Genomic DNA, 15119 nt, shown 5'->3' with positions numbered 1-15119 from the left:
CTTGTTTCTCTCAGATCATTAAGAAGCTGATAGAGAGGAAGCAGGCACATATACGTAAGGTGTATCCGGGTCTCTCCTGTTTTAAGGAGGGTGTTCGCCAGATTCCCATCGAAAGCATTCCAGGCATACGTGAGTTGTCTGTCTATTTACAGCACAAATACAGCACATATTGTATTAAAATGTGTGTTTTGTTCTTTTTTGTGTTTTGTGTTTCATTAAACTTCAGTGTCTTTGTTTATAGGTGAAACAGGCTGGAAACCTTTGGCAAAAAGGTGAGAGTAGATCAACATAGCTGTCAAGAAACCATTTTTTTTCCCTGCTGTGTGTACAGGTCACCACAGTGAATGTGGTCTGCATATCAGATTTGGCACAGTTTTCTACATCAAATGCCTTGCCTGACACAATGCTCCTAGGGTCTTTTTCTTCATTATGCCTAGTGTTTCTGGGAGACTCTAGGAGTGACCATAAGTGATCCGGATGAAGCAGTCAAGCAACAAAAAAACCTTTTTATAACATTTATATTTTACTTTAGTAAACCTAAACACCATAAATAGATCTTTGAAAACTTATTTTATTGTTTTTGTACATTTTAACTGGATTAAATTGTAAAATGTTTGATGCCTCTTTTGATTTTTACAGCAAAGAGGTGAAAGATCCAGATCAGCTGTACAGCACCTTAAAGAACATTTTACAGCAAGTCAAGGTGATTGACACACACACACATTCACTATGCATGACCATTTCTTAATGGCCTCTGTGTTAAATGTTCTAAACGTGTATGTATTTGCACTTTTTTACTCCAGTCCCACCAGAATGCATGGCCTTTTATGGAACCTGTAAAGAAGAATGAAGCACCTGGTTATTACCAAGTCATTCGCTTTCCTATGGGTAGGCATGATTTTTGCAGCACTCTGTATTGTTCTTTTTTTTTGGCAGCATGTTTCACAAGCATTATGCATATACAGTGTATCACAAAAGTGAGTACACCCCTCACATTTCTGCAAATATTTAATTATATCTTTTCATGGGACAACACTATAGACATGAAACTTGGATATAACTTAGAGTAGTCAGTGTACAGCTTGTATAGCAGTGTAGATTTACTGTCTTCTGAAAATAACTCAACACACAGCCATTAATGTCTAAATAGCTGGCAACATAAGTGAGTACACCCCACAGTGAACATGTCCAAATTGTGCCCAAATGTGTCGTTGTCCCTCCCTGGTGTCATGTGTCAAGGTCCCAGGTGTAAATGGGGAGCAGGGCTGTTAAATTTGGTGTTTTGGGTACAATTCTCTCATACTGGCCACTGGATATTCAACATGGCACCTCATGGCAAAGAACTCTCTGAGGATGTGAGAAATAGAATTGTTGCTCTCCACAAAGATGGCCTGGGCTATAAGAAGATTGCTAACACCCTGAAACTGAGCTACAGCATGGTGGCTAAGGTCATACAGCGGTTTTCCAGGACAGGTTCCACTCGGAACAGGCTTCGCCAGGGTCGACCAAAGAAGTTGAGTCCACGTGTTCGGCGTCATATCCAGAGGTTGGCTTTAAAAAATAGACACATGAGTGCTGCCAGCATTGCTGCAGAGGTTGAAGACGTGGGAGGTCAGCCTGTCAGTGCTCAGACCATACGCCGCACACTGCATCAACTCGGTCTGCATGGTCGTCATCCCAGAAGGAAGCTGACGCACAAGAAAGCCCGCAAACAGTTTGCTGAAGACAAGCAGTCCAAGAACATGGATTACTGGAATGCCCTGTGGTCTGACGAGACCAAGATAAACTTGTTTGGCTCAGATGGTGTCCAGCATGTGTGGCGGCGCCCTGGTGAGAAGTACCAAGACAACTGTATCTTGCCTACAGTCAAGCATGGTGGTGGTAGCATCATGGTCTTGGGCTGCATGAGTGTTGCTGGCACTGGGGAGCTGCAGTTCATTGAGGGAAACATGAATTCCAACATGTACTGTGACATTCTGAAACAGAGCATGATCCCCTTCCTTCGAAAACTGGGCCTCATGGCAGTTTTCCAACAGGATAACGACCCCAAACACAACCTCCAAGATGACAACTGCCTTGCTGAGGAAGCTGAAGGTAAAGGTGATGGACTAAACCCAATTGAGCACCTGTGGCGCATCCTCAAGTGGAAGGTGGAGGAGTTCAAGGTGTCTAACATCCACCAGCTCCGTGATGTCATCATGGAGGAGTGGAAGAGGATTCCAGTAGCAACCTGTGCAGTAGCAGCTCTGGTGAATTCCATGCCCAGGAGGGTTAAGGCAGTGCTGGATAATAATGGTGGTCACACAAAATATTGACACTTTGGGCACAATTTGGACATGTTCACTGTGGGGTGTACTCACTTATGTTGCCAGCCATTTAGACATTAATGGCTGTGTGTTGAGTTATTTTCAGAAGACAGTAAATCTACACTGCTATACAAGTTGTACACTGACTACTCTAAGTTATATCCAAGTTTTATTTCTATAGTGTTGTCCCATGAAAAGATATAATAAAATATTTGCAGAAATGTGAGGGGTGTACTCACTTTTGTGATACACTGTATTATGTAATTTTAGGTAGTTTTAGTATTATTTAAAAAGGCAAAAATATATATTTAAATTTTTCACTTAGAGTGTTCAAGTATTTTTACTGACCTGGATGCCATTAAATAAACTACTGAAAACTATATAGATATGCAAATTAAAACTTGGGATACTGAACTCACTCAAGTGATACATTTAAGTCAAGTGAAAATCAAAGTACACCCTCTATGGGTTTTCTATGGGTTTACATATTAGGACATAATAAAAAATAGTCGATATTTATTTAATAAAAATGAGGCCAAAATGGAAAAGCCATTTGTGAAAAACTAAGAACCACCATCAGAAGCAATTAATTGCATATCTGAAAATGTATTCTGGTTCTTAAGTGAAGGCAAAGGTGTAGTGATGCTTCTAGGCCATTTAGTTTTATCAAAAAATATTAGAATTTTTTTTACTTTGCATTAAATATGTTTAGTGGTTCAAGATGACCAATTTAGAGGTTCTTTTATAATTACAGTCTAATCTACAATCAAAACTGAAATACTGTTCAAGGCTCTTATGGAAAATAATTACTATTTTTTTTAGAAATTATATTATAAACTTGGACACAATCTTCATTTGTAACACATACTTACTAAAACCAATTCATTTTATGTCTGTGTTTGTGCACCTGTGTAGACTTAAAGACCATGAGTGAACGCCTGAAGAGTCGTTATTACACCACAAAGAAGCTGTTCATGGCAGATATGCAGCGGATTTTTACTAACTGTCGAGAGTACAACCCTCCTGAAAGCGAGTACTACAAGTGCGCCAACCTGCTGGAAAAGTACTTCTATGTTAAAATCAAAGAGGCTGGTCTTATAGACAAGTTTAATTTAGTTTAAGTACCAGTCTCCTCTTTCTTTTCCTTTCTTGCACTTTATTTTCTATAGCACTTGTCAAATATTGATGTTGCAAGGAAGGCAATGCTCTTCCTAACACTTATATATACAAACAGGGGCCATATGTGTGAAAGTGTATAAAAGTGTATACATGTATTTTTTTGATTTAGCCCAAATTTGGGGTTCTTCAAAAAGTTTCCACACTTTATTACTCTATTTATTAAGAAATTTCAAAAACAAACTACATCACTTTTCTACATAGTCACCTTCCAATTCATTTTCCCAGCGTCGTCCCAACTTTTCAATGCCATCAGCAAAAAATGTTTTTGGTTGAACACGTAGCCACTGATGCACCACTGCTTTCACATCATCAACACATGAAAATCTTCTTCCCCTTAAAGCTTCTTTGAGCGTCCTAAAAGGTGGAAATCAGATGGCGCTAAATCTGGACTAACAGCTCTCTCAGTCTCTCAGACACGACCAATTACTACTACTCCCGCCCTCACCGTCTCCAACAAAAAATATAAAACAGTGGAAACTTTTTGAAGACCCCTTGTACATATGGCCTTCTCGTCAGTGCCTAACCTCACAAATGCTTGAGGTTGAGTTGAATTTTTATAAATGTCAGTCTTTGGGTCATTACTACACATATTTTGGTTCATACATATCTTTTGTACATATGGCCCTTGGTTTCACAATATTGGTTGTAGCACAACAGTCACTGTCAATCTACAGAGCTTCTGATGTATTAAAGAAAGAATAATGTGGGGGGTGTGAGTGTGATCCTGTGTACATAATATACCAACTTTTTTAAATAGCTGTATATTTTCTATGGTTGGTAGACTTTCGGGTCAAGTAGGCGCATCTGCTTTATACTTATACAAGCAATGATACTAAAAAAGCCACATAACTGTGCTTTTGTTTTTTTATTTTAAATTTGCATTTATTTCATATTTAATAAACAAAAATGTGACATAGGTTCCTGGTAGAAATACCAGGGTGTTGGTACATGCTTTGGAAAGCAATGATTAAAAAGTCTTAAGACTTTTATGACTGTGTTTGGTCAGTTAGCCAGATGATGGAAAGATAACTTTGTGGTTCATGGCAAGATGTGCAATAACTCATAGATTTGATGTTTTGTAAAATGTTTGTACTTTGAAATATTTACATAGAGATGTACTTTGTACTGTCATATTTTATAGAATTATTAAATCTTTAGACCAGCCATAAATGTGTTGAATGTGTTGTTACCAAGTCATTCACATACTCATGTTTAGTAAGTGGAAGTTTTTCCACATGGAGTATAAAGCAGTTAAAGCAACTTATCATTAAATTAAAAACATTTAAATGGTCAAATTCTGTTCTGATTACAAATATTCCATTTCAAATGTAACATTTTTTTATTTTTACCCTAAATAGTTATGTCACTGTTTAAACTCAAGAATTTAGGCCAATCTTATTCAATGTATAAATATTACAGGAGGATTACGTTCAAAGACAATTGCAATCCAGCGTAAGAGTTAGACAGCTGGCCTGTTAGTATGTGCTAATATTCAATATACAGTGCAGTTATGGTAGTCTTAAACCAGAATTAAATAGCAAAAATTGTAGATAAAAAAATGTTTGCTTTAATTGTTTAGAAGTGTGTAAGAACATGTATACATGTATAAAATGTTTTCAGATATTTAGAGTTAGTTTCATAGTCTTAGAAAGCACATATATTAGTTCTTTATTAGAATTTTAGAAAATGCTTTAATTTAAATTTTTTTTGGGTTTCCTCTGGGTGCTCTGGCTTCCTTCCACACAGTAAGGCTAATTGGAGACACTAAATTGCCCCTAGGTATGAGTGTGTGCGAGTGTGTTTGCCCTGTGATGGACTAGCAACCAATCCGGGTTGTTTCCAACCTTTCCGCCAGTGAATTGTACTCACCGCAACCCTGAATCAGATAAAGCGGTTAAAACAAAAAAAGTGGTTAAACAATGAATAAATTAATGAATTTTTCAACATTCTAGCTGACAGTCTGTGGTTGCAGTTGTTTGATTCTCCTCTTCATCATGCACCATACATTTTAAATATGAGTTAGATCTGTACTGCAGGAAAGCCAGTCAAGCAGACACACTCTGTGTCCATGAAACCTCTTCATCAATGGTACCTTCTAAAATATGCAGATAGTCATGGACATTCATCAGTGGTTTCTGCCCTTGGTCTTTATGAATTGAGATTTCCCCAACTCTCTAAATATTTTTATGATTTTAACTATAGATGGTGAAAGGCGTAAATTCTTTGCAAGCTTAAGCTGAGAAACATTGCCAAACTGAGAGAATTGCTAGTCAATTCAAAAATTCAAGAACCATGACCCATCCTTGCTTGCAAAGACTAAGTCTTTCAGATGCTCCTTTTATAATCAGTCTTGATGACATCAGCTGTTACCATTTTAACTGCTAATTGTGAAACCTTCTAAAAGAGTGTTACTTGTATAACCTTATGTGGTGAGACGGTAAAGCTAAGTTGACTACTCCACCCCAGGGACTTACTTCCAAGGAACACACACTACTACTTAACCCAGCAGGTCACACAGGTTCGTTTTTACAAAGAAAAGAAAGACATGTCTTTAGTCGGAAATAGCAATAACTTATTAAACATATTAATTTTAACATAAGTAGGACAATAAGGAGCAAACTATCATAAGTTCAACCCAAAAATACAATCATCATCTACATACACTGATAGACTAACAAAGTAGAACAGTTCAAGGAGACCAAAAAGCAAAAAGGAAATTTCGTTATTTTGGCCAAAAACTTACCAGTAGGGAGGTAGGCTTACCAACCCAATGAGGAGATGATGACAAAAGGTCACATGCACACGTGCTCTACACTTACAAATTCATACACAAGGAGAAGTGATAAGCAATTTAACAGCAGATATGGTAAAAACCTGTACATATACAGTGTATCACAAAAGTGAGTACACCCCTCACATTTCTGCAAATATTTCATTATATCTTTTCATGGGACAACACTATAGACATGAAACTTGGATATAACTTAGAGTAGTCAGTGTACAACTTGTATAGCAGTGTAGATTTACTGTCTTCTGAAAATAACTCAACACACAGCCATTAATGTCTAAATAGCTGGCAACATAAGTGAGTACACCCCACAGTGAACATGTCCAAATTGTGCCCAAATGTGTCGTTGTCCCTCCCTGGTGTCATGTGTCAAGGTCCCAGGTGTAAATGGGGAGCAGGGCTGTTAAATTTGGTGTTTTGGGTACAATTCTCTCATACTGGCCACTGGATATTCAACATGGCACCTCATGGCAAAGAACTCTCTGAGGATGTGAGAAATAGAATTGTTGCTCTCGAAGCGCATTTGTGTTGCTTTGGTTGGTGGTTTTTGTATTCCAGCTTATCATCGCCTGTTTCATCCGGAATTAAAGCCGTTCTTCTGTTCTACCAGCAGAAGTGCCGGTGAATCCAACATAAACATCATCTCCAACTCATCTTGTAAAGCTAAGTATATTTCTTTGTTACTATGGCCCCAGCAGGAGCTTTGTATCCATGTTCCGAGTGTAATATGTTCAGTTATTCCTTCTCCGTCTTTAGTGATAACTTTACATGTGATAAGTGTAGATTAGTGGTTAGTCTAACGGAGAAGATCTCAGTGTTAGAAGGGCGCATTCGGGCGTTAGAACAGACTACTACTAGTGAGGGCTTAGTTTCAGCTGTAGCAGTCCCGAATGCCAGCAGTTCAGGTACAGAACCCCAGACTCCGGCATTAGAGTCCTCACAGCGGGGCGACTGGGTGACGTCTCGGCGACATAGTCGTAGGGAAAAGCACCGACCATCTCAGTTGCACGTGTCCAACAGGTTTTCCCCACTCAGTGAGCCACCCGCTGAGAAGCCTGTTAATGTAAGTGCTCTGGTTATAGGAGATTCTCAGCTCCGACACGTGCGTATTGCAACCCCCATAGAGACACCAGCAACCATAGTCACTTGTATTCCGGGGGCCAGGGCGCCTGACATCAGAGCAAATCTGAAAGTGCTGGCTAATGCTAATCGTAGATTTTCGAAGATTGTTATCCACGTCGGCACTAATGATGTTCGTTTACGGCAGTCTGAGGTTACTAAGAGTAATGTTAAAGAGGTGTGTGAGTTAGCTAGGTCGATGTCTGAGGCAGTAGTGTGCTCTGGCCCCTTACCGATTCGACCCAGTGGCGAAACCTACAGCAGGTTGTTGTCGCTGAACCGCTGGATGTCTAAATGGTGCTCAGAAAACTGCATCGATTTTGTAGATAACTGGTCCACCTTTGAGGGAAGGCCTGGTCTTTTGAAGCGGGATGGTGTCCACCCCACGTGGGAGGGTGCTGCTCGCATTTCTTGCAGCATAGGTGACAGGCTTTACCACCGCGTTAGTGTAGCGGCAGATAGTGTTAAATGACTATCCAGAGCCAAGACCAGGCAGCAGACTAACAGGCCTAACCAACTGTCTGCGAGTCGCCATCGGACGTCACCCGGAATCCTTAGGTCACAAACCATTGAGACTGTGTCTGTTTACCGTGGCAGGTGTAAGCCAAAACAAATTCAAAAAGTATGTCATAATAACTTAATTAAAATTAATCTAAATGAGCATCATGAAAACCCTAGTAAAGTTAAACTAAAGTTAGGACTTCTAAACATCAGGTCACTTGCATGCAAAACAGTAATTGTAAATGAAATAATTACAGATAATTGTCTTAGTGCCCTGTGTTTAACCGAGACCTGGGCTAGACCTGATGAGTATCTAGGTTTAAATGAAGCATCTCCTCCGGGTTACAGTTATGAACATAAGCCACGTCTTAGCGGTCGTGGTGGAGGAATAGCCGCAATTTATGATAAAGACATAGGTCTTACTGTAAAATCAACTCCCATAACAAACTCGTTTGAAGTTCTTATCTCTGACATAACCAATAAATGTTCATCTGATAAAACTAGTATGTTTAAACTGGTTACTGTTTATCGACCCCCTGGTCCTTACTCAGAATTTCTTAACGAATTTGCCGATTTTCTTTCTAAATTAGTCTTATCAACTAAGAAAGCTCTAATTGTTGGTGACTTTAATATTCATTATGAGGATAAGTGTAATCCACTCAAAATTGCGTTTGATTCTATTTTAGAATCCTTAGGCATCACCCAAAATGTAACAGGACCCACTCACCGCTGTAAACATACCTTAGATTTAATACTTACTTATGGTATAAACATAGACAACCTGGAAATTATACCACAGAATGACTTAATCTCTGATCACTCCCTACTAATATATGAAGTGTCCCTGTCCAATAATATACAGCAACCAAATCGTTTTAAATGTAAGCGCACTATTACATCTGCAACTGCAGCAGCGTTCATAAACTGCCTACCAGAATTACCAAATATATCAGCATCAGAACCTAAAGAACTAGATCAGGCAACTCAAAACCTAGAGACCGTACTGCGCACAACCTTAGATAACGTAGCCCCACTCAAAACTAAACTGATTAGGGAGAAAAAACTTGCTCCATGGTACAATGACCACACATGCGCACTTAAACAAGCAGCACGGAAATTAGAACGTAAGTGGCGTCACACTACACTGGAGGTGTATAAGATTGCTTGGAAAGATGCTCTAACTGAGTATAAACATGCACTTATAAAAGCTAAATCTGTATATTATTCATCCCTAATAGAGAAAAATAAAAACAATCCTAGATTCCTTTTTGAGACAGTGTCCAAATTAACTAAAAACGTCAATGAAACTGAATCTAATATACCGCCTGACTGTACCAGTGATGATTTTTTAAAATTCTTTAATGACAAGATAGAAAAAATACGACTTCAGAGTCAGAGTGTGTCACTTGCCAATGTTAAGTATAAACTCACTCCGAGCAGCATTGGTGATAATAGTAACGAGTTAATCCAACTAAATTCCTTTAATCCAATCTCCCAAAATGAACTAACTGTGTTGATTAAATCATCGAAGTCATCATCGTGTATACTCGATCCTGTTCCAACTCGTTTACTTAAAGATTTACTCCCAGCTATTGTAGAGCCCCTGCTTACATTAATCAATGCATCCCTTAGCCTTGGATATGTACCTAAATTGTTTAAAAGTGCTGTTATTAAACCCCTGATTAAAAAACCTAATCTTGATCCACATGTTTTATCTAATTATAGGCCAATTTCAAACCTTCCTTTTGTCTCAAAGATATTAGAAAAAGTAGTTTCCAAACAATTATGTTCTTATTTGAATGAAAATTGTATTCATGAAAAATTTCAATCAGGATTTAGACCCAATCATAGTACCGAAACCGCATTAATTAGAGTAGTTAACGAGTTGTTAATGTCTTCTGATAATGGATGTGTCTCTTTTCTTGTTCTATTAGATCTTAGTGCAGCGTTTGATACGGTCGATCATAACATTTTACTGGAGAGGCTAGAAAATACAGTAGGTGTTAAAGGACTCGCACTCTCTTGGTTTCAATCATATTTGACTGACCGCTCTCAATTCGTTTATGTAAATAATAAATGCTCAGAAACTACAAAAGTAAAGTGTGGTGTTCCACAGGGGTCGGTACTTGGACCGCTATTATTTACACTCTATATGCTTCCACTAGGTGAAATTATTCATAAACATGGCATAAACTTTCACTGCTATGCAGATGACACACAGCTGTATATATCAGCCAAACCAAATGATACTGACACAATCAGTAAGATAGAAGATTGTGTAAACGACATAAAAAACTGGATGTCGTGTAATTTTCTTTTACTTAATTCAGATAAAACTGAGGTTTTACTTGTTGGCTCTAAAGCTGCAAGAGACAAGTTGTCTAACCTGGTGCTAAACTTAAACACGTTCTCTGTTACTCCCAGCCCAGATGTAAAAAACTTAGGTGTCACACTAGATTCAGATCTTTCCTTTGATACACACATTAATAATATTACTAGAGTTGCTTTCTATCATTTGCGTAATATCTCTAAAATAAGAAATATACTATCTGTTAATGACGCCGAAAAACTGATCCATGTGTTTATAACTTCTCGGTTAGATTATTGTAATGCTCTTCTAACTGGATGCTCTGGTAGATCCTTAAACAAACTCCAGTTAGTTCAAAATGCAGCAGCTCGAGTGCTAACTAGAACTAAAAAATTTGATCATATCACTCCTGTTCTATCATCTCTACACTGGCTGCCAGTTAAATTTTGCATTGATTACAAAATACTTTTACTAACCTATAAAGCGCTACATGGTCTGGCTCCACAGTATCTGAGTGAGCTTATTAATTACTACAACCCAGCACGTCCACTTCGTTCACAAGATGCAGGGTTACTTATAGTTCCTAAAATTAAAAAGACCAAAGCTGGTGGAAGAGCATTTTCTTACAAAGCTCCACAACTTTGGAATAATCTTCCTGCCTCTATTCGGTATTCGGACACAGTCTCAATGTTTAAGTCTAAACTGAAAACATATTTATTTTCTCAGGCTTTTGATTAATATAGACAAAGGCGCAGAGCTTGGGGGTTCTTGGTCATAGAAACTTGTGGTGATCAGGGATGTTGGGTCGCTGTCGTTCTGCCTCTCTTGTCCAATCACTCTGGTTTGGGTAGGAGAGGTGGGCGCTGATGTCCTGTGAAAGCCTTCATGACCTTGTTACCTGCTCGCTCTCCCTTTTAGTTATGCTGTAATAATTAGGGCTGCCGGAGTCTAAAACTCTCTGTAAAACTGTTTGTCAACTAGCATTGTACATTATTAACTACATTCTCTGTTGTTTTACCCCGAGGGCATTCTGATGGAAACCTGTTTACCCGCCGAGGTTAAGGATTAAAGTCGAGACTGCCGGGACAACGATGCTGCTCCTGTCAGATGTGACGGGTCTGGAGTAATTGCAACGACAAGAAATCACTACAGACTTTATTGAAGACTAGAGCGGATAACAACTCTATTATTATTTAATTGTTTATTTATCTATTTATTACCACTGTATGCCTTTTAGATCATTCAATTCTGTGTTTGTATGATTTGTGTAAATCGTGTATTTATTTAAAGTATCCTCCAGACCACCCAAGAAGGATGGGCCCTGTTGAGTCTGGTTCCTCTCAAGGTTTCTTCCTGTAATTTTCAGGGAGTTTTTCCTTGCCACAGTCGCCCTCGGCTTGCTCAACAGGGGTTTTTGTATCTGTTGGTCCTGGATTTTGTAAAGTTGCTTTGAGACAATGTATATTGTAAAAAGCGCTATATAAATAAAGTTGACTTGACTTGACTCTCCACAAAGATGGCCTGGGCTATAAGAAGATTGCTAACACCCTGAAACTGAGCTACAGCATGGTGGCCAAGGTCATACAGCGGTTTTCCAGGACAGGTTTTCTTCGCCAGGGTCGACCAAAGAAGTTGAGTCCACGTGTTCGGCGTCATATCCAGAGGTTGGCTTTAAAAAATAGACACGAGTGCTGCCAGCATTGCTGCAGAGGTTGAAGACGTGGGAGGTCAGCCTGTCAGTGCTCAGACCATATGCCGCACACTGCATCAACTCGGTCTGCATGGTCGTCATCCCAGAAGGAAGCTGACGCACAAGAAAGCCCGCAAACAGTTTGCTGAAGACAAGCAGTCCAAGAACATGGATTACTGGAATGCCCTGTGGTCTGACAAGACCAAGATAAACTTGTTTGGCTCAGATGGTGTCCAGCATGTGTGGCGGCGCCCTGGTGAGAAGTACCAAGACAACTGTATCTTGCCTACAGTCAAGCATGGTGGTGGTAGCATCATGGTCTTGGGCTGCATGAGTGTTGCTGGCACTGGGGAGCTGCAGTTCATTGAGGGAAACATGAATTCCAACATGTACTGTGACATTCTGAAACAGAGCATGATCCCCTCCCTTCGAAAACTGGGCCTCATGGCAGTTTTCCAACAGGATAACGACCCCAAACACAACCTCCAAGATGACAACTGCCTTGCTGAGGAAGCTGAAGGTAAAGGTGATGGACTACACCCAATTGAGCACCTGTGGCGCATCCTCAAGTGGAAGGTGGAGGAGTTCAAGGTGTCTAACATCCACCAGCTCCGTGATGTCATCATGGAGGAGTGGAAGAGGATTCCAGTAGCAACCTGTGCAGCTCTGGTGAATTCCATGCCCAGGAGGGTTAAGGCAGTGCTGGATAATAATGGTGGTCACACAAAATATTGACACTTTGGGCACAATTTGGACATGTTCACTGTGGGGTGTACTCACTTATGTTGCCAGCCATTTAGACATTAATGGCTGTGTGTTGAGTTATTTTCAGAAGACAGTAAATCTACACTGCTATACAAGTTGTACACTGACTACTCTAAGTTATATCCAAGTTTTATTTCTATAGTGTTGTCCCATGAAAAGATATAATAAAATATTTGCAGAAATGTGAGGGGTGTACTCACTTTTGTGATACACTGTACAACCAGATGGCAACCACCAGTAAGCCCTCAGCCTACCTAACCATACTAATCATAAAGTAACATGAAATACGACCTCAGCTGCCACAGCCTAATTACACACTCAAACACAATTAAAGTGAAAAAAAAAAAAGAAAAGTTTAGAAACACATAACAGTAATGAGACAAGTGTACCTAATAAAAGTCTAGATCACACAAAGAAAAGAAAAAAAGTAATAACAGACAAGAAAAAATAGCTAATGATAAAAATACTGGCAACGAAATCAGAAAAACATAAGAACAACAAACACAGGTCATAGAAGCAAAACAGCAGAAGCCAGTCTAGTGTCATAATTCCTGCAATAAAACAAACAGATAAATTATAGTTGGCGATAAAAAGAGTAAAAGAAAACCCTATTTATACTTGTGCTAGGATAACAGTGATTGGATCCTAACCTAAAAAATAAATAAATTAATGGGTGGGAACAACACGTTGCCCTGGGACAGCAAAGCTGCACTACTATTATGACCCTGTCCCAACTTAAGTGAGCAGGCATTGCATTATGTTGTTTTTATATTTACAATTTGATTAGGGTGGTTGTAGCCTGGTGGTTAAGGTACTGGACTAGTAAGCAGGAGGTCGCTGGTTCAAACCCCACCACTGCCAGGTTACCACTGTTGGGTCCTTGAGCAAGGCCCTTAACCCTCAGTTGCTTAAACTGTATACTGTAAGTCGCTTTGGATAAAGGCGTCTGCTAAATGCCGTAAATGATTACTATTAGATTTATTATTCCAAACACTGAAAATGTTTTCTTTGTACCAGTTAAATAAAAGTTCAAGAGAATTAAAAATTAATAGTTTTTAGTTTTTATTGCATTGGAAAAAGTGTCCCAACTTTTCTGGATATTGGGTTTGTATTTCAAATGTATGTTTATGTATTATGTAGTGTTATTGTGCACAAAACAACACAAAAACTATGCACTGGGAGCTTCGTTTCCATGGCCAAGTTTGTTTTGTTTGTTCATTAGGATTTTAACGTCATGTTTTACACTTTGGTTACATTCATGACAGGTAGTTACTCATTACACAAGGTTCTTCAGTTCACAAAGTCATATCAGACACAGTCCTGGACAATTTAGTGTCTCCAATTAACCTCACTAAGCTCAAGCAGCTTGGTGTAAGAGCATGCCACCACTGGACTAAAGCAAATAAAATGTGTTATGTGGGGTGACAAATCATGCTTCTATATCTGAAAGTCTGTTGTAGCATTGTAGCATCATACTCAAAAAGACTTGAGGCTATAATTGCTGCCAAAGGTGCTTCAACAAAGTATTGAGCAAAGGCCGTCAATACTTATGTACGTTATATTTTTGCGTTTTATTTTTAATACATTAGCAAAAATTTCAAACAAACTTTTTATACTATGCTACCACTAGGAAAAAGTATTCATAAATATGGCATTCATTTTCACTGCTATGCAGACAACATACAGCTGTATATATCAGCCAAACCCAATGACACTAACACAATCAGTAAGATTAAAGATTGTGTAAACGACATAAAAAAAACAGAGGTTTTACTAGTTGGACTAGTTGGTTTACTAAGGCTGAGAGACAAGTTGACAAACCTGGTGTTAAACCTGGTGTAAAACTTGGGTGTCACAATAGATTCAGATCTCTCCTTTGAGGCACATGTTAATAATATTAGAAGAGTTGCTTTCTTTCATTTGCGTAATATCTCTAAAATAAGAAATATACTATCTGTAAATGACGCTGAAAAACTGATCCATGCGTTTATAACTTATCTTCTATGCTCTTTTCACTGGATGCTCTGGTAAATCCATAAACAAACTCCAGTTGGTTCAAAATGCAGCAGCTCGAGTGCTGCAAGTTTGATCATATTAGTCCTGTTCTATCATCTCTACACTGGCTGCCAATCAAATTCTGCATTAATTACAAAATACTTTTACTAAACTATAAAGCCTTACAAGGTCTTACAGTATCTGAGTAAACATATTGAGCACTACAGCCCAGCACGTTTACTTTGTTCACAAAATGCAGGGTTACTTATAGTTCTTAGAATTAAGAAGATCACGGTTAAAAACATTTTCTTACAAAGCTTCACAACTTTGGAATAATCTTCTTGCCTCTGTTTGGGATTCAGTGTCTCAAAGTCCAGATTAAAAACATATTTATTTACTCAGGCTTTTAATTAGTCTTTCCAAACTCTGGGTGTGGGGCTCCGGTCCTTTAGGTCTGGGCAGTCTGGT

At 38.8% G+C, this 15119-nt stretch overlaps 1 protein-coding gene across 2 annotated transcripts in view; it reads left to right on the top strand.

The window, feature by feature from the left end:
* kat2b (K(lysine) acetyltransferase 2B) overlaps positions 1 to 4646 on the top strand; it is a 44234-nt gene extending 39588 nt beyond the window's left edge. For both annotated transcript variants that reach the window (XM_063011649.1, XM_063011641.1), the window contains exons 14-18: positions 15 to 129; positions 242 to 272; positions 640 to 703; positions 804 to 888; positions 3222 to 4646. In XM_063011649.1, the coding sequence (XP_062867719.1) occupies positions 15 to 129; positions 242 to 272; positions 640 to 703; positions 804 to 888; positions 3222 to 3427 (501 nt within the window). In that variant the 3' untranslated portion in view covers positions 3428 to 4646. The remainder of the gene's footprint in view (positions 1 to 14; positions 130 to 241; positions 273 to 639; positions 704 to 803; positions 889 to 3221) is intronic.
* Positions 4647 to 15119: the final 10473 nt, after the last annotated feature.

The sequence above is a fragment of the Trichomycterus rosablanca genome, chromosome 2 (assembly GCF_030014385.1).
Source record: "Trichomycterus rosablanca isolate fTriRos1 chromosome 2, fTriRos1.hap1, whole genome shotgun sequence".
NCBI lineage: Eukaryota > Metazoa > Chordata > Actinopteri > Siluriformes > Trichomycteridae > Trichomycterus > Trichomycterus rosablanca.
This window is presented reverse-complemented; position numbering and strand designations above follow the sequence as displayed.